This window comes from Callithrix jacchus, chromosome 8 (genome assembly GCF_049354715.1).
Source record: "Callithrix jacchus isolate 240 chromosome 8, calJac240_pri, whole genome shotgun sequence".
Classification (NCBI taxonomy): Eukaryota; Metazoa; Chordata; class Mammalia; order Primates; family Cebidae; genus Callithrix; species Callithrix jacchus.
In genome coordinates, this window is record NC_133509.1 from 10,050,605 (window position 1) to 10,071,332 (window position 20,728).

Below are 20,728 nucleotides of genomic sequence, written 5' to 3' on the forward strand. Positions count from 1 at the left end.
GTTAAATGTTTTCTAAACTTACTTTTATTGGGTTTCCTCCTAAACTTTAGACTTCCAAATTTTCAAACAAAAAAACAGTAAATTTTAATATAAATAAACAAAAATTTAAATAGTTCTAAATATGTCCAGCAAAATAATTTGTACTTGGTGAAAATTGCTTTATAACTGATATAATGTATATTTATGAAAGAATAATGCCTTGAACTCTTTACTTTCAATCTAAGTAATACTCTTTTTTTTTGAGAACAGGCTCACTCCATTGCCAGGGCTGGTGATTGGTGGTACAATGATTATAGCTCACTGCAGGCTTTAACTTCTGGGCTTAAGCTGTTCTGCCATGTAGCCTCCCAAGTAGCTAGGACCACAGGCATGTGCCACCACACCCAGCTAATTTTTATTTTTATTTTTTTATAGAAATGGAGTCTCACTATGTTACCCAGGCTGGTCTCCAACTCCTGGCCTCAAGTGATCCACCCACCTCAGCCTCCCTAAGTGCTGGGATTATGTGCATGAGTGGCTGTTCCCAGCCTCAATTTAAGTAACCTTCTTAATTTATTTCTGCCTCTATATTTTCTCCAAGTCCTTTATTTTGAGGAAAAAAATATTTTAAACCTTCAGTTTTTGACTCATGTTTAATTTCAGTAATCCATTTTTCTAATTAGAGACTTCAACTAATTATCCTAAAATCGGTTACTCTAAAATTTCATTAATCTAAGTTCACACAACAAAAGCATAAGCAAAATATGATTGTCAGAGTTTCAAAACTGACAAGAACTGTATCTTTATTGTTAATAAAAATCTTAAGCAAGGAGGTGAATGTAGTGTTTCTATAAAGTAGACTTCAATATTTGGGAAACTTTTTTCTATTTCTGGATGATCTCTGAAATGTAAATAGACAAACCACATAACCCATATTCAGATAACCTGGGATCATACATGTTTCCAAATGTACTTTTGAAACAAAGCCCTTTTTTTTTTCCTTTTTAATTGTAAAAGCGTAGTATTTAACTTCTACTTCTTAAAGTGGGTCAAAGGGGATAGATAACAACCCTTGTAGAAAAATGTGCAGTGCTGTGAGTAGACCCAGCATTGAAATCTTGCATTGCTGTCATTCACTGAAAGGCTGAGTGACCCAGAAGTCTGAATTTTTTTTCATGGTTCTCATGACTGCAGCCAAATTAGTCTTTCAAAGAAATTCAGTGGGAACCAGGTGTAGAAAACCTTAGTTGAAGGTCCCTGATGTTTTCCTACTCCTGATTTTTCTGGACCAGGCAGCAGACTTCCCCAGGAGACCCAAGATAGTGCCCAAGACAGGAGAGCTGTGTGTTCTAAGCTGCAACACCCACCAGCCAAAATGCATCAAGTCACAGCTTATGCTGAAGGTCAGGAGAACTAGCTGGCCCTAGAGAGAGAGTTCCGAAGGCCAAGGAAAGTACTCTTTCCCACACTCTGGCAATGGTATCCTTTCACCCATTCACAAACCCTGGGGCAACCTCCCTATTCTCTTGAAACAGAAAAGATTATGTTATTAACATCTGTTGACTGACGGATTTGACTTGAGTGTAAAAGAGTCTTGTCAGTCTGTCCCTTTCCCATGTTCAATTATTGCAATTTGTGGATGAAAAGTGGCCCAGTACTGCTCATTCCAAGTTCCTTTTCCCTGTTAGATCTGTTAACTATGGACTTGAGCCAGGTTGAAAGTTTCCTTCTCTCTGTTTTGCTGGCCAAGCCCTTCCCCTCATCTGCCTCCAGCGACAGGGCTGGTTGCTGAGAAATACCTGATAAGCAGTACTCTGGGTAAGTGCTTGCTCCTTACCCCTCACTGGTGCCTCACTTGGGTGACCTGTGGCTTGCCCCGGACAATGCAGAAACCTCAAATACCACACTGCCTTCTCCTCAGAGGTTCAGGAAAGATCCCCCCTTCCCTCCAAAGCTCCCGCCCCAAGGGTAGGGCAGTGGCTGTCTTCCTCCTTCTCCGATTGAATGGAAAATCAGAACTCCTTTGTTCTTCCTGCCAGAGTGCCACTCCCAACAGTGATCCGAATGTGGATTCTTCACTTGGCCTTGGTCCAAGTCAAAGCTCCTTTTCCTCGAGGTGGAGAAGAAAAATCCCTGAACCCCCTGCTTGAAATCAGAGTAGCTAGCATTCCTTGCCTCCCCAGTTCCCTGTTCTGCCCCTCACTCTCTGAACTCGATCCAATCTGAACTTGATCCAATATTAGTTATCTGGAAATCTGACATGTGAAGGCAGGCATTCATTAATGGTAGAAGAATCAACCAAAATGTTAGAGATAAAAGGTATCCTAAAAGATTTAGTCAGGAAAAAAGCAGGCACTGCCACCTTTGTTAGATATAAAGAAGGGCTGTAACCCATTGGTGAGCAGGTGTGGATGGGATGGGCCATCAAGGGCTCACAGGACCTCTTCGTACTGAATTGAATCAGGGTGATAGAGCCTGCTTTTCCCATGCGCTGTCAAGGGCTCAGGGGACCTCTTCGTACTGAATTGAATCAGGGTGATAGAGCCTGCTTTTCCCATGGGCTGTCAAGGGCTCAGGGGACCTCTTCGTACTGAATTGAATCAGGGTGATAGAGCCTGCTTTTCCCGGACTAAATCTTCTAAGGCAACCCTCATCTCTAAAATATGGTTTGGTTTTTTACTGCCATTAAAGAACATAACTCCATATGTGTTTTCCAGGTAACTAATACTTGCTTTTTAAAATAATTTTGAAAACTTTCAGACATATTAAGGTATAGCTAATATAAAACATTCCCATGTCCGTGTACCTACCACCCAGTTTCATAAATAATAAATTATAGAGCTGAAGTCTCCTATGAATCCCTCTCTCCCATTTCTCTCCGGAGGTATCAGTTATCCTTAATTTGTTAATAAGCATTTCTATCCATGTTTGATACTTTGATTACCTGTGGATTATATGTAACATATGTAGTCCATGTAAAGTGTGTATATATATATATAATGTATATAATCCATGTGTAAAGTATATATATGATGTAAATACCATTGTTTTGGCATTTTAAATATTTCTTTCAGAAATACACAAATTAATTTGACTGTATATTTCTTTTTTTTTTTTTTTTTTTTTTGAGACGGCGTTTCGCTGTTGTTACCCAGACTGGAGTGCAATGGCACAATCTTGGCTCACTGCAACCTCTGCCTTCTGGGTTCAAGCAATTCTCCTGCCTCAGCCTCCCGAGTAACTGGGACTACAGGCGCGCACCATCATGCCCAGCTAATTTTTGTATTTTTAGTAGAGACGGGGTTTTACCATGTTGACCAGGATGGTCTTGATCTCTTGACTTCGTGATCCAGCCACCTCGGCCTCCCAAAGTGCTGGGATTATAGGCGTGAGCCACCGCGCCCGGCCTTGACTGTATTTCTGCAGCTTGTTCTTTTCACTTAGCATTATCTTTTTTAGAGTCATGCGTGTTGATAAATATGGCTCTTGTTCACTGCTCGAGTATTCCTTCTCTTCTTGTATACCAAGGCATTCTCCTGTTGGTGGGCCTCTCAGTCGTGGCCATGTTCTACACTATGTCCCTGAAACAGGCGGCTTCCCCAGCAAGACATGGACATTCTTGTATGTATCTCTTTAGGTAGGCCTGATCTTTAAATGCCAAAACTTGATTTTAATCTAACCTTTTTTTATTGGTCTTCATGAATCTGGGTAAATTGGTGCATCTCTCTTGGCCTCAGTTTTCTTAGCCATACAGACAGGCTTGAACTAAATGATCTCTAAGGTACTTCTCAAGTCTATAATTCTATGATTCTCTTTCCTACTTATTTCCCTGCCTCATGTTCTAGCAATCATTTAGCATAAGAGTCAATTCAGGAAAGCAAAAATCCATTAGAGAGAGAGAGAGAGATTTTAAATTCAAAATGAAAATGTCTTTGAGTCATTCCTTTGGGAATGTTTTCTTAAATTTATATTTCCTATTGTATTGACTAGATAAATTTTAATGAGGAAACTGAGACCACTTTAAAACCATCAAAAAATGAATGTTGAGGCCTATTTGAGCAACATGGAAATACCTTTGGAATCTTACCTCTTAAACTTAGATGTTGGATTGTGTTTCCAGCTGGGGGGGCTGCATGACTCCTGGTGGGTCATGAATTGCTCGTGAGTCAGCATGACTCAGGGTTGTCATTTTGAACATGAATTATTATATTATGTGCTGCCAAAAAATGATGCTCTCAAAAAGACTTTTGGAATATAAAAGGCTTTTTAAAAAATTTACGAGTGCATAGTAGATGTGTGTATTTATGAGTTACATGAGATATTTTGATACAGGCATGCAGTGAGTAATTATCATCACATCAGGGTAAATGGGGTATCCATCACCTAAGCATTTTTATCCTTTGTGTTACACACAGTCCAATTATACTTTTAGTTATTTTAAAATGTATAATTAAATTATTTTTGGTTATAGTCACCTGTCGTGCTAGCAAATACTAGGTCTTATTCGTTCTTTCTGTTTTTTGTACCCATTAAACATTCCTGCTTTCCCCCACCCCACCACAGTCCTTCCCAGCTTCTGATAACCATTCTTCTACTCTCTATCTCCATGAATTCAATTCTTTGAAGTTTTAGCTCCCACAAATAAATGAGAACATTCGAAGTTTGTCTTCCTGTACCTGGCTTATTTCACTTAACAAAATGACCTCCAGTTCTATCCATGTTGATGCAAATGACAGGATCCCATTCTTTTTATGGCTGTATAGTACTCCATTGTGTATATATATATATATATATATATACACATCACGTTTTCTTTCTCCATTCCTCTGTTAATGAATGGTTAGGTTGCTTTCTAATCTTGGCTATTGTGAATAGTGCTTCAATAAACAAGGGAGTGCAATTAGTTCTTTAACATACTGATTTCCTTTCTTTTGGAGCAGGATTGCTGAGTATATATGAAAGCTCTGTATCTGATTTTGTGAGGAAGCTTCAAACTGTTCTCCGTAGTAGTTGTACTGATTTACAGTCCCAGCCATAGTGTACAAGGGTTCCCTTTTCTCCACATCCCTGCCAGCATTTGCTATTGCGTATCTTTTGGATAAAAGCGATTTTAACTAGAGTGAGATGATATCTCATTGTAGTGTTGATTTGCATTTCTCTGATGATCAGTGACGTTGAGTACCTTTTCATATATCTGTTTGCCATTTGTATGTCTTCCTTTGAGGAATGTCTTTTTAGGTCTTCTGCTCATTTTAAAATCTGATCATTAGATTTTTTCCTGTAGAGCTATTTGAGCTCCTTATGTATTCTGATTGTTACTAGCTTGTCAGATGGGTAGTTTGTAAATATTTTTCCCATTCTGTGGGTTGTCTCTTCACTTTGCTGATTGTTTCCTTTGCTGTACAAAAGCTTTTTAACTTGATGTGATTCCATTTGTTCATTTTTGCATTGGTTGACTGTTTTTGCAGGGTGTTACTCTAGAAATATTTGCCCAGTCCAACATCCTAGAGAGTTTCTCCAACGTTTTCTTTTAGTAGTTTCATAGTTTGAGGTCTTAGATTTAAGTCTTTAATCTATTTTGATTTGATTTTTGTGTATGGTAAGAGGTAGGGGTCTAGTTTCATTTCTCTGCATATGGATATCCAGTTTTCTCAGCACCATTTATTGATGAGACTGTACTTTCTTCAATGTATGTACTTGGCACCTTTGTAAAAATGAATTCACTGTAAATGTATGGATTTATCTCTGGGTTCTATTCTGTTCCACTGATCTATTTATCTATTTTTATGCTAATACCATGCCATTTTAGTTACTATAGCTCTATAGTATAATTTAAACAAAAGGCTTTTTGACCTTAAGGATAATGCCCTTCAGAAGCTGTTTTTTGAGATTGAATAGTCCTTTTAAATCTGAAAAAAAAAAAAAAAAAAAAAAAAAAGGGTTGCTCCATTACTGCCAAGATGACCTATGGTTCTTGCTGCTGTTCATGTGACAGCCCCCTCCTTCTTTTTAGTGTCTAGTTATCTGGGGCTAGGGGATAAGCCAAGTCTTTGGACTTGTAGGCTCAAGGACTCTCCTAGCAGCTGTGGTCACAGTTCAGCGCAGAGATGTTGTGGCAGCTACTTGGGCTGCTCATTGTCCCCGCCTTTTTTTTTTTCTCTTATTTTCTAGTTCGTAGCCAAACACTACATGAAATTGCCTTCAGAGAAGTACTACAGTTTCTCATGAAATGTAATCACATTGATCACAGAGTAGTAGCGGAGCTCTTTCATATAGATATGTTTCATATAGCTATGAATATAAAATTTTATTAGATAGATTTGAGATATAAAGGATATATAATATGTTTATAATATAGAGGATATTATTATTGTTCTCAACAGCCTTTTTATTCTACTATTTTTAGCAGCCCTATGGATTCTAGGAGTGACCCAGCTCCAGGGATAGGCCTTGATTAATCTAAATTTAGAGACTCGATTTAGATTAATCCAATCTTGGTAATTCCCTGTGGCAGTGATTAGTTCAGAATTCAGCCTTACCCTGCCTGAACATGACATTCCCATGGTTATAAGTCCAGAAATGAGACATGAAGGAAAAATCGTTGGAGGCTTTGGGGAAAGGCTATCTTCCTTTTGAGAGGCAGAGGAAAATGATCTCTTTTCTTCTGGTGTTGCTGTTGTGGTCAGGAACTTGCTATCAGTCAAGAGTGTGAAATTGATACTCCCTGGGGGACAGAGCCCAGGGAGGTGCAGAGAAATGAGCTGGAGCCCTAGATTGAGCCATCTCTGAACCCCAGCTCACCACTGGGCTTGTTATAGATGAGTCAACAAATTACCTTAAGCTATTTTGATTTGGGGTTTCTGCTGTTTGCCTCTGAAAGCATCCTAATTACATCATCATTTTACAGCTAATTATTATTTTAATCCCTGGAATAGCATCAGGAAATTATCGTTACTTTAAATTCTAACATGAATGTTAATCCACTACTGATATTATTGTCAAGTTAATTGTAATGTGTCTTTATTTTCTTATTGGGATAAGATTTCTCAGCATCTTAACTACTGTTACTATAATATATTAAGAAATTTCTAAAATTGTTTTTTGTTTGTTTGTTTGTTTGTTTGAGACAGAGTTCTCCTGCGTTGCTCAGGCTGGAGTGCAGCGGTGCAGTCTCAGCTCAGTGCAACCTCTTTTTACTGGGTTCGAGCAATTCTCCTGCCTCAGCTTCCCCAGTAGCTGGGATTACAAGCACCCACCACCATCCTAGCTAATTTTTGTATTTTTAGTAGAGACAGGGTTTCACCATGTTGGTCAGGCTGGTCTTGAACTCCTGACCTCGTGATCCGCCCAGATTGGTCTCCCAAAGTACTGGGATTACGGTACTGGGTTACTGTGCTCGTGTTTCTGTGCACAACCTAACTGGCAAAGAGAGGATGGGGTCTTCGTATGATCTGAAAGCAATTGCAGGGCACTATGTTAATAAAACCCAAAAACACAGGATTAAATCACTGTGCAAAAGCCAGGCCTTGAGGTAAGAATGGGCATGGCTGAGTGGAGAGCTGAGGAGAGAAGAGAGAGAACTACATGGGTGGACTGGCGTCCTCTGAGAAGGCTGCAAAGTGAGGTGGCCATGCAGGAGTGGAGGAAATGAGGTGTGGGGCCCACTGAGAGAAGCGAAGGGCCTCATCTGGAGAAACTCTGAGGTTTGCAGTGTCAGGAGAATGGTGCATCTGGTGGGAAAGGCTGTATCACCAGGCTGAGGAAGTTGGCTCTACGGCTTCTTAAGTAGTGTAGTGACACTGTTACAGGGATTGTTGCAAGTTATTCTAGAAGTGACATGTAGGGGAATTAGACCAGGGGAGATGTTGGCCCAGTATCCTGGAAAGCTATTACGAATAATCCAGGCACGAAGTGGCAAGAGCTGTGAGCTGTAGGGTTATAGACTGAATGTGTAATCTCTTAGGTTTAGATGGAATTGCAAGGTTCCCAGAGCATGTTCACACACATCGTCTAATTTATCTAATTAGACCCTGTCATCCCTTTTTAATGGAAATATAGGTTTAGAGTAGTTAAGCAGCCCGTTCACAAGTTATTAGTGACAGAACCTTTTCAATGAATTTTTGCCACTTTTAGTGAAATTCTTACTTTCTAAAACTATTACCTATTTTAGGTCCCATTTACCTTTTTTTCCATGTTGTGCTAATTTGACTCTGTTCACTTGTCTGTCCACTGGGCCTCGACAGCAGCATAAGCAAAAGCTAAATGCCATAGTTCACAGCTTTTATAAACATTGAAAACCTTTGAGTAGGGAAAAGATGGCTACGTATCAACATCCTTAGAACTTCCTTATATAACTGAAAGGTAATGTTTCTAACAAATAAAAAAAGGGCTCGGTCAGGAGAAAGTGTTTGAAGTGCTTTAGATGAATGGAGAGTAGTGGGAATTTAAGAAGCCTCAAATTGGCATTGTTGAGAGAAAGTGGTAAAGTTGCCCATGACTTCAATTACAAGCAAAATCAACCTTAAAAGCACAGGAATTACCATTTTAGTAAGCCAGAATGAGGAAAATATTAATCTGAACAAATATTCTGGTATACGTCGTCTTTTCTTCTTTTCTTTAAAATGTGAATGAAGATTGGGCCTACTAGCTTACACCTATAATCCCAGCATTTTGGGAGGCTGAAGCAGGCGGATCACATGAAGCCAGGAATTCGAGACCAGCCTGGTCAACATGGTGAAATCCCGTTTCTACTGAAAATACCAAATTTAGCTGGGTCTGGTGCTGCACACCGGTGATCCCAGCTATTTGGGAGGCTGAGGTGGGAGGTGGGAGAATCGCTTGAACCCAGGAGGTGGAGGTTGCAGTAAGCCGAGATCACACCACTGTACTCGAGCCTTAGCAACAGAAAGAGACCCTGTCTCAAAAAAAAAAAGTGAATGAACTATTAAGTAGTAAAATATTGGACATCAGCCTTTTAATTAATGTATTCAGGTATACAACAGGCATTTTGAAAGCCATGATTTTTTATGTTTTATTGTGGTAAAAAAACATATAAGTTGCAATCTTAACCATTTTTTTTTTTTTTTTTTTTTTTTGAGACGGAGTTTCGCTCTTGTTACCCAGGCTGGAGTGCAATGGCGCGATCTCGGCTCACCACAACCTCCGCCTCCTGGGTTCAGGCAATTCTCCTGCCTCAGCCTCCTCAGTAGCTGGGATTACAGGCACGCGCCACCATGCCCAGCTAATTTTTTTGTATTTCTAGTAGAGACGGGGTTTCACCATGTTGACCAGGATCGTCTCAATCTCTTGACCTTGTGATCCACTCACCTTGGCCTCCCAAAGTGCTGGGATTACAGACGCGAGCCACCGCCCCCGGCCCGCAATCTTAACCATTTTAAGTAGCGTTACACATGTTCACATTGTTGTGCACCTGATCTCTAGAACTATTTCATCTTGCAAATCTGAAACTCCAAACCTATATAAACGACTATTCCTTTCCCCCTCTCTCCAGATTCTGGTAACTGCCGTTGTATTACTTCCTGTTTCTAAGGATTTGGAAAGTCATGAATGTCTTTTTAAATGTTAATCTGAAGAAACATTTCTTGAGTACCTACCAGGTGTTGGGCACTGTTCTTGATGCCAGGCCCAAAGAGAGGGAAAAGATAGAGGAGGATTCCTAGAGGGTCTTTGTTACATTGGATTTGGAGGCATATAAAGCATAAATCAATAAAAACCAATGTCTATTAAGTCTTAAATGAGTGATGGCAACAGTACATTTTGTCAGATGCTAGCGGTAATATTTATGCTGAGTTAAAGAGTTTTGTGTCACCTTTACAGACCCTGAAATGTTGAGGAGAAAATGTGAGCCAGATAACTTGGGAATATTGGGCATCAGATTGTATTAGGTTGGTGCAAAAGTAATTGTGGTTTTCATCATTATTTTTAAATATTTTGAATTATAAAAGTAATGGCAAACACTGCAATTACTTTTGTGCCAACCTGATACTTATTAATAATTTATGGTTATTAGTGAGGGAAAATAATAATGGAAACGGTGTTCTGCTAAATTGGCTTGGGTGTAATTGTTGCCTGTTTCAAGATTCACGAGAGTACCTAGAAAGGCTCCCTGGGAGAAAAGTACCACACAGAGAAAAAGGGGAAAAGTCAACTGGTTTATGTCTATGCATTGTATAAAGCTGGGGCTAGGAAGCAGCCTTTCAGGGTGCTCTCAATGTTTACATGAAGAAATATTGTAGTAACATAGCAGTTGAATGCACCCCACCTAAAAAAAATTGGAGTTAATGGTTAAGTCAATTTAGAGGATGTATGATTTACATGTTTTCCTGAAATTTCTTGGAAACCACTTTAAGGGGTTCTGTATAGCAGCAGTCCCCAACCTTTTTGCCACCAGGGACCAGTTTCATGGAAGACAGTTTTTCCTCCAGGGACTGGAAGTGGTGGTGGTGTGGGGGCTGTGGGTGGTTTAGGAATGATTCAAACACATTACATTTATTATGCATTTTATTTCTGTTATTATTACATTTTAATATATAAGGAAATAATTATACAACTCACCAGTGTAGAATCAGTGGGAGCCCTGAGCTTGCTTTCCTGCAACGAGATGGTCTTATCTGGGAGTGACAGAAGACAGTGAGAGATCATTAGGTGTTAGATTCTCTTAAAGAGTGCACAACACAGATCCCTCACATGTGCAGTTCACAACAGGGTTTGCACACCTATGAGATCTAATGCTGCTGCTGATCTGACAGGGGGCTAAGCTCAGGCGGTAATGCAGGCAGTGGGGAGTGGCTATAAATACAGATGAAGCTTCTCTCGCTTGTCTGCCACTCATCTCCTGCCGAGCAGCCCAGTACTGGTCCATGGCCCAGGGGTTGGGAACCCCTGCTGGATAGAATGCAAAAGAATAGAAAAATCTAAACAAAGCTGAGTAACCAGATGATGAGGATTTAGCAAATTGCAATGAAGTTGTATTCAGTAACTGGTCTCCGAAAGCTTATTCCTGATACATGATAGAGCTTGCTGATATCTGTCAAGGGCTTTGTGTGTTTTTGTAGCTGAAATTGATAAATAAGTTTTGAGCTACCATAGTGAGGGGAAATAAGTGAGGGAGGGGTTGAACTTTTGAAGTGCCAGAGCCCTTCAAAACGCAAAGCCCTTCAAAAGCCAAAACTTTTGGCTTCAGGTTAGAATCATCTGGGAAACTTTAAAAATTACCAGTGCCCAGGTCCCACCCTTGACCAATTAAGTCACAATCTCAGAATTTGGGGAAGGGAGCAGGCTTAATCATGAGTATTCTTTTTAACATTTTTCAGGTATCTCAGTCCATTTTCTGCTGCTATGACAGTACCTGAAACTGTGTAGTTTATAATAAACAGAAATGTATTTAGCTCCTGGTTCTGGAGGTTAGGAAGTCCAAGGATATGGCATCAGCATCTGGTGAAGACCTTCATGCTTCATTATCTCATGCTGGAAGACTGGAAGGGCAAGTGTACTCATACAGAAGAGAATGTAGGAGGAGCAGGACTCACATTTATAAAAATCTGTTCTCAAGATAACTAACTCACTCCTGTGATAAGGACAGTCTTTCATACAGGCTCCGCATGAATCACCTCTGAAAGGTTCTAGTATCTCTGAGGTCCCACAATGGCAATCTAATTTCAATGTGAGTTTTGGAGGGGACATTCAGATCATAGTACCAGGCAATTCTAGAGTACAGCCAGGGCTAAAATCCATTCTGCCTGTTTCAGCTCTAGCCAGTAATCTGTGGAGAACATTTATTAAAATAAATTTTTTTTATTATATAAAATATTATTCTAAAATAAAATACTTGCTAACTATATAAAATAGATATGCAGGCTTTCCCTCCCCTACTGTCAAATAGGTGATTTTTTTTTTCCTTAGTCAGTTGCAGAATCTGAAGAAAAACATGGAAGGAGATGGAGGAAAATATTTTAAAGAGGTCCCATAGCCACATTTAGGGAAGGGCTGGGGGTGAGGAGTAGGAGTAGGTGGGAAGCATTGTCTCTATGTACTTCAGGAAGTAGGAAATATGGCATGTTCTCAATCTATCTAAATTATATAACTTTGCAGGATGTGATCCATTTGTGTCAGAATAATGAGGCATATAATACGTTGCATTTAACATGTGTGGGAATTCTTTGCTGCGTAATTAGCATTCCTTTCTCCAGCCCGTATTCAGAGGAAACATACCATTCACACCCTCTCTGTGTTCACATTTTCCAGTGCGTTGGAGAGCTTTTTTTCAATAGAAATCTTTGTCCTCTTCCTAATGAGACTTGATTATATCTGAAGAAACTTAACATATCTTTCCTTGTTTTTCTGGCAGGAATTGATTTTAAAATCAGAACGATAGAACTAGATGGAAAGAAAATTAAGCTTCAGATATGGTAAGTAAACACACACACAAAGAGTTTCTCCTTTAATTGGGAATTGAAAGTAGGAATTAAATGTGAATTGTATTAAGTGACAGGCATCTTGTGATAGCTAAAACATCTTTCCTTTATCAGAACCAAGGGGAAATGAGTAAGTATTAGGAATCCTTCAAACATATCTCCACCAAGAGTTGGGAAGGTGAGAGAGGGTACTAACTGTTGGAGCCAGAAGAGATTCCATAGCTAATTTTTCCAAACCTGTAATTTGTGAGGGGAGGAAACTAAATTCTAAGGAATGCAAATTACTTTTTCATCATAGTTGTTGTAGCTGATAAGGCAAAGTAGTCATATCGTAGGAACCCTTGGCAGGAAGTACAGGTCTAGGTTCTAGCCATGGTGCCTCCAAACTGAGGGCTTTGGGCCAGTTATTTTCCTTCTCAGGGTCTCCTTTCTCTCACTTGTAAATTGGTTGGATTGATGATGTTGGAGATCCCCTCCAGCTATAATGTTTTATAATTTATTTGCATATTTCTTATTAAATAGAAAAATGAAGACCTTTGGACTGAGAAAAACAGGGAGAAAAAAATCATGTCATAGTTCAGGCTGCTCTGTAAGATATTTTTAAACACACTTTTCTCATACATAGCACAGTACTTCTGACACCACATGTCAGGGGGTTCTCCCCGCCACCACCAGGTAATTCTCCAGCAGATGCCAACTGGGGTGTCCTATACTTTTTCTTCTTTTTTTTTTCAAATTTTCTTTTTCTCTCTGGGTGTCCTATAATTTAAGTCAATTTTGACACTGTCTACCTGGAGATAGTGTCAGATCCCACAGATTGAGGGCTGGGTCCCACAGTATTCCCACTTCAGCTGCCAGTTGCAAGTACAAGTTAAATATCCCTTATCCAAAATGCTTGGGAACAGAAATGTTTCAGATTTTGGATTTTCTTGCATTTTGGAGTATTTGCATATACATAATGAGATATCTTGGGGATGGGACCCAAGTCTAAACACGAAATTCATTTATGTTTCATATACGGCTAATACACATAAAGCTGAGCATAACTTTATATAATATTTTAATAAAAAATTTAAAAATAAACTGTGTTGTATGCCTACATTTTGACTGTGACCCATCATATGAGATCAGGTATGGAATCTTCCACTGTGGCATCATGTAGGCACTCAAATAGTTTTGGATTTAGGAGTTTAGGTTTTGGATTTTCACATTAGGAATACTCAACTGTAGTAGGTTGTCACCTATATTTCTGACCAACTGGCTATAAACTGGGGTTCGGATGACCCCCTCCTCTGATTTCGCTAATTTACTAGAGCAGCTCACAGAACTCAGGGAAACATGTTTACCCATTTATTATAAAGGATATTGCAAGGAAGACAGATGAACAGCCGGCGGAAGAGATGCACGGGGCAAGGCATGTGGGAAGGGTGAGGAACTTCCACACTTTCTTCCTTGTGGGAGGGGCAAACTCCCTCCAGGCACAACCAGCACCTCCATGTGTCTCACTATTCTGAAGCTCTCCAAACCCAGTCCTTTTGGACTTTTATGGAAGTTTCATGATGTGGCCATGATTGATTACATCGTGGGCCATTGGTGATTAAGTTAACCTTTAGCCCCTCTCCCTTCTCCAGAGATTGGGTGGTGGGACTGAAAGTTCCAGCCCGCTGATCCCTTGGTTGGTTCTCCTGGCAACCAGCCTCCTATCCTGGGGCTGGACAGGAGCCCCAGCCACCAGTTATTTCTTTAGCACACAAAAAGAACTTTATCACTTTGTTGGATATTCCGAGGATTTTAGGATTTGTGTTCCAAGAACCAGAAGCAGAGACCAAATATATTTCTTACTATATGTGTTTCTTACTGGATCATACTTGTCACAGCTACTATAATAAAAATGCCATAGACTGGGTGTCTTAAACAATAAACATGTATTGCTCACAGTTCTGGAGGCTGGGAAATGCAAGATGAGGGTGCCAGCAGACCCAGTGTCTGGTGAAGGCTTGCTTCCTAGTTTGTAGACAGCCGTCTCACAGACTCTACAGTCTCACAAACCTGTATCCTCACATGGTCCAGAGAGATGTCATCTCTCTGGTGTCTCTTAGAAGGGCACTAATCCCTTTCACAAGGGCTCCACTCTCATGACCTAATTACCTCCCAACCTCCCCCATCTAAAAACCATCACATTGAGGATCAGGCTTCAACATATAAATGTTGGAGGAACACAAACTGTCAGTCCTTAGGCTATTTCCCAACTCGTGTTGCAGTATGCAAGGCAGAGATCTTATGATTACCCAATTCTGGTTCATAAACTCGTGAAGCATTTGTTCAACTACAGTGAGTAAATATGGTTCTTCCAGATTGCTGGGTTGAATGTTTTTGACTTGAACTCAGAAGCTCTTCTTAGATTTTTTTTTAACCTCCTAGAAGCTGGTTTAATTTCTTTCAGTTCAGTGCTTTGCATGGAGCCATATAGATTTGGAGCTTTTGGAAGGTTTTTGGTGACGTTTGCTGATCTAATGTGGAATAATGACAGCAGCAGATAAAACCAGAATTCAGCACTAACTAAGAAGGAGGAAGGGCTAAGGAGTAAAGTGATACATACTAGCTTTTGCCTTAGGCTCGATTTCCTTTTGAATCTCAGAACTGGGATAGAAGAATATTCCTGTCCCTTCTGGCGCGGTGGCTCACGCCTGTAATCCTAGCACTTTGGGAGGCCAAGGTGGGCAGATCATGAGGTCAAGAAATTGAGACCATCCTGGCCAATATGGTGAAACCCCGTCTCTACTAAAAATACAAAAATTAGCCAGGCATGGTGGCGGTGCCTGTAGTCCCAGCTACTAAGGAGGCTGAGGCAGGAGAATCGCTTGAACCCAGAAGGCGGAAGTTGCAGTGAGCCAAGATGGCACCACTCCACTCCAGCCTGGGTGACAGAGCCAGACTCCATCTCAAAAAAAAAAAAAAAAAAAAAAATAGTATGAGCTGTTTAGTGGCAGAGCTGGGGCCTAGATCCTCTGAGCCTGTTTCCTCATCCGCAGAACTTGGATGCTGGTAACACACACAACCCCCACCCCCACCCCGGTTAGCTGTGGTAGACATCACGTGAGTGCAGTCTGAAAGTCTTTTGTAAGGTATACGTCTATGGTAGGGTATTTATTGTTTTAACTTCTGTTATTCCTTTGGGCCCTCATCTTTTATTATGGTTTGGTATGTACTCGATTTCTAATATATTTCCACAAATGCCTCTTTGTTGCCGCAATTATGTTGTCTTAGTAGCACAGGGAATGAATTAATTCTGGCTGGAAGTGGCAAATTTGAGAATATTGCTTTTCTCAAGTATCAAGGAAATGTAACATCCTTTATAGAATTGCTTCTATAAATGAAATCAGAAACTATTGTATTTTTCAGAATGCATTTTAATGGTATCCTATCAGCTAAAAAGCAAAAATATGTGAAGGTTTATATAGTTTTGACATGTTGTTTATGTTTGAAAGTCTTTGGAAACATTGTCAAGATTTATGTGTTGAACTCAGCTCCCCATGAAATCATGGGCTCCACAGCTGAGAAAGTTCTTGAGGAGATGTATTTTATTGTGCTCTGCTGAGCAGAATGTACACAGTAATAAGTCCAGCTCAGTTGCTTGCTTTCTACAGAAATCAGACATTCAGGCAAGAAAGCAAAGTGCTTTAATCATTAAGCACTTACAAGAAGGATTATAACTACCTCGGGGAGTCCAAGAATTTAGAACTATTGTCTGTTCCCTCCCACTAATATGACACACCAGTTCCTACCAGGATTTTTCTGTTGCTGCTTTTATCAAGGTCTGGGTTTTTCACCCAAGTCATTGTGAGCTCTTGACAGGCTCCTGTGGCCACCACCGCCTCCAGCTCGCAGATGTGCAGTGGGCTCCCTTTGTGCCTCATTCTCCTTTCCCCTGTGACTACTGCACCCTCAGCAGACCAGAATTACACCCCTCCTACAGCAGGGTCTCTCCTCAGTGATGCTGGTGATGACTTTAAAAACCACTCTCCTTTGTTTCATATTTTAGGGACACAGCGGGTCAGGAAAGGTTCCGAACAATCACGACAGCATACTACAGAGGAGCCATGGTGAGTGTGTTGTGGGGTGTTGTAACTCTTCAGGTGGAAGTAAAACATGAATGTTTGTTTGCCAAGGTTATAGGATTCAAGTTGGAGTCTAGTGCAACGGAGAAGAATGCACTTGGTGATGGGGAAGACATTTTTTTGGTTGTGTTTAGCAACTGTACACTTTGCCATTGGTCTTCATCCTAATAATCAGGTGATTAACTTGTAGATGTTCTAGAACTCCTCCACACATTCTGAAGTGATTGTATATTTTTGTTATTTTTCCTTTTATTAATGCCTTATTGCAGTCTTAGCAAACCACAAGCCCTATGACTAAGTATTCCTTTGTTAGTGTCTTTTGTCATTCAGCCCTGCCACCATTATCTCTTACGTCACCACCTCCACAGCATCTACTGCTGTGGCTCCATCTCTCTGTCACCCCCTGACCACCATTCTACCAGCTGGCCAGAAAGCAGCGGAATGATCTGTGACTCTGAGGCCTAGAATCTGGTGAATCTTGACTACCGAGTTCTTTGCTGAATCCTGGTGTTTTCCTTGCTGTCATAACTTCATCACTTGCTATGTTCTATCCTAAGATGCTTCATCTATTCGGTGCACCTTTATTGCTTTTTGGCTCTGGGCAGTGTGGTGCTGCGAGTACATGGTATGTAAGGGAGCGTGGAAGCTGAACCATGTCTAGAATGCCAGGCCCAGACCATGGCTTTATCTCTGGTGTTTAGGCCTAAGCCAAGCGCAAGTTAGAGTTTGAATTATGATAAAATCTAGTATGCTCAGAGAGTCTTTGAAGGTTGAACAACTGAGATCATGAACCCCAACCTGGTAGATGTAGGGTACCAGCTGCCATCATTCCCAACGCATTGCTTAAAAGATTCTTGTATTCCTGGGAGTACTGCTGGGGTGACAGAGCTGAAGGGGTAATAGCTGTCCCCACACCTCTAGGAAGATGTGGTCTGCACCTACAGATCCCCTCACTGACATGCTGCCCTTCCTCCTCCACCACCACTCGCCCTCCAGTGTTCGTGTAGCATCATAACCCATCCCCACAAAAAGATTAGGCATTCCTTTTTAAAGCTGTAGTGTACCACTAACCATTTTATGTGTATCTGTTCCCCACACTCCACCCTATAATACTTTTAAGATTGTGAAGGGTCATCATTTTAATACAAATAGCTGCCAGCCAATCTGTTTTGCTTAGACTGGAATCAATGGGAATGGGCTTATTCTATATGTGCCAGGAAGACATTTGTTTGTTGTTTGTTTGTTTCCCCCAGGAAGGAACTTTAGGGATAAAAAGAACGACCTAACAGGGATGATTTGGAATAGTTTACAGGTAATTCTGCTTAGAGACATCTTAGACACACATCCCTTTCTACTGAGATTTTTTTTGCATGCTGTGAATGAAGTGCTGACACAATTTGCATGCTCGTTTTCACTTGAAGATGGGCAGGGGCACTTAGAATATGGGAGTAAACGTTTTGCTTGGATGTCTGGCTCTAGTTCATAGTATGAAGAAAGAGGGCATGAAAATGTGTTAAATAACACATTTAGACTTGAGGATCATCTTTTAATTTATCTACTGCCTAGTCTTTCCCCACGTTACTTCAGATAATTAGAAATTGTTGCTATTCTAAATAGTATTATCTTCCACATTTTGAAGGTAGTGGTTTTTGTCTTTGTTCTGCTGTATAAAATGCCAGTGTCTGACACATAGTAAAGGCTCAAAAAATGTTTGGTGAAGGGCGAGTCAATGGGAAATTTTACACTTAGAAAGCATCTTCAATAAATCTCCAGGGAATCCTGCTCTTCCCGAGTCTTGGATCTCTCAAGTCATCTATTCCAGTGGGTTGTGGTGCCCCCAGTTTTCAGTAAGTGGTGGTTATGGCAGGTTTAGTTGGTTGGTTCAGTTGTGTGGCAGGTTTAGTTGGTTGGTTCAGGTGTGCAGCAGGTTTAGTTGGTTGGTTCAGGTGTGCGGCAGGTTTAGTTGGTTGGTTCAGGTGTGCGGCAGGTTTAGTTGGTTGGTTCAGGTGTGCGGCAGGTTTAGTTGGTTGGTTCAGGTGTGCGGCAGGTTTAGTTGGTTGGTTCAGGTGTGTGGCATGTTGACCAGCACTGTACTGGAGTCTGTCACTGTGGCACTTCAAACACAGCAGCAGCATTCAGAGAAAGAGCAGTGATCCTGATGGACAGTTGGGCTTTGGGGAAAAACAGGCTAATATCATTACATTGTTAAAATTTCTCATAGACCAACACCATCTTCTGAATTCTTAGGAAGCAATTCTTCTTGTGGATATATACTAAATATATAAAGTTTTAACTGATATACTTGAATTTGTATTTCTGACTGATTCTTAATATCAATGAGCTTAAAAACATAAGAAAATAGGTGAATGATTTCTGCTATTGAAACTGAAGATATACGTTAATAATAGCTGCCATGTATTGAGTCCAGGCTGTGTCCCAGGCTCTAAGTGAAGTAGTTTACAAGTATCTCAGTACATCTTCAAAATGATCTAGTGTGGAAGAAGTATTGTCTTCGTTCTGTAAATGAGGACATTGAGACCGAGAGGAATAAAATAAAGTCTCCAGGATCTCCCAGTTAATCTGTGGGGGAGCCTGAGTTAAAAGCCTCAGACTCTGGAGCTTGTGCTCGTAACACCACACCGTGTTCGTACTTTCTGTGCCAACCAGTAAAATGAAACTTCGTGATGACATGGCATATAAATGATCTGGGTTGTTGATACAGTCAAAAGGATGGTAGAGAGAGGGCAGTTATTTGATAAATTTAATATTGTAGGCAGCCAAATACATTGCATCAGGAATTAGGCAGAATTCACTTTGATTTGTTTTTATTGTGGTAAATTATACATAAGAGAACATTTACCATTTTAAAATGTATAGTTCTCTACTGTGACCTTTTTTTTTTTTTTTTTTTTTCTTTTGAGACAGAGTTTTGCTCTTGTTACTCAGGCTGGAGTGCAGTGGCACGATCTTGGTTCCCTGCAGCCTCCGCCTCCCAGGTTCAAGTGATTCTCCTGCCTCGGCCTCCCGAATAGCTGGGATTACAGCCATGGACCACCTCACTCAGCTAATTTTGTATTTTTAGTAGAGACAGGGTTTCACCATGTTGGCCAGGCTGGTCTTGAACTCCTGACCTCAGGTGATTGGCCCACCTCGGCCTCCACAAGCAATGAGATTACAAGCATGAGCCACTGTACCTGGCCTGACCTTTTTAAAATAAAATTATTTACGTTGAGACAATTGCAACATCGCTTTTATAGCATGTAGCCAAAGTGAAACATTTGTATCTGAGGCTGGAAGGAGGAAGGATAGAGGAGTTGTTTGTCATTTAAATGGTAATGTATGATTTCTGGTTGCAAAAGGATATATATACTGCAAAAAACTTTGAAAATCCCAAGAAATCATCTAAAATCCCACCACTCTGAAAGATATATTCTGTTAATATTTTATTTCCCGTATTCCTTTCTATGTGTATATGTGTGTTTTATATGATTTATATTTATTTATATTGATATTTTATATTTACTTACAAAGTTGGAAGCCAGACCTGGAAGGACTTCCCCTATCATACTAAGGAATTTTAATTTAATTCTGAGGGTAATGGAGAGGTGCTAAAGGATTTTGATCAATGAAGTAATAATTCTTGTGCCCTTATGGAAAGTGGATTAGAGGACATTAAGAATGAAAACAGGGGCCGGGCGCGGTGGTTTACGCCTGTAATCCCAACACTTTGGAAGACTAAGGCTGGTGGATCATGAGGTCGGGAGTTCGAGAGCAGCCTGGCCAGCATGATGAAACCCGGTCTCTACTAAAAATACAAAAAATTAGCCAGGCATGGTGGTACGCACCTGTAATCCCAGCTACTTGGCTGAGGCAGAGAATTGCTTGAACCTGGGAGGCAGAGGTTGCAGTGAGCCAAGATCTCACCACTGCACTCCAGCCTGGGCGACAGAGTGAGACTTAGTCTCAAAAAAAAAAGGAATGAAAGCAGGAAAGCTTGGATGTAGTGGCCCATGCCTGTAATCTCAGCAGCTCGGGAGGCGGAGGTGGGAGGACTGCTTGAGTTCAGAAGTTTGAGGCCGACCTAGGCAACATAGTAAGACCTGGACTCTAAAAAAAAAGGAAGAAAATAAAAGAATAAAATTAATAAGGGAGATCAGTTAAAGATGACGGGAATCCAGGTAAAGACTCATTTGTGAG

The 20,728-nt window shown here is 40.5% G+C and overlaps 1 protein-coding gene across 2 annotated transcripts in view; it reads left to right on the forward strand.

The window, feature by feature from the left end:
* RAB8B (RAB8B, member RAS oncogene family) overlaps positions 1–20,728 on the forward strand; it is a 77,486-nt gene that overhangs the window by 42,158 nt on the left and 14,600 nt on the right. For both annotated transcript variants that reach the window (XM_002753209.7, XM_078333318.1), the window contains exons 2-3: positions 12,347–12,407; positions 16,456–16,516. In XM_002753209.7, coding sequence (XP_002753255.3) covers positions 12,347–12,407; positions 16,456–16,516 — 122 coding nt within the window. The remainder of the gene's footprint in view (positions 1–12,346; positions 12,408–16,455; positions 16,517–20,728) is intronic.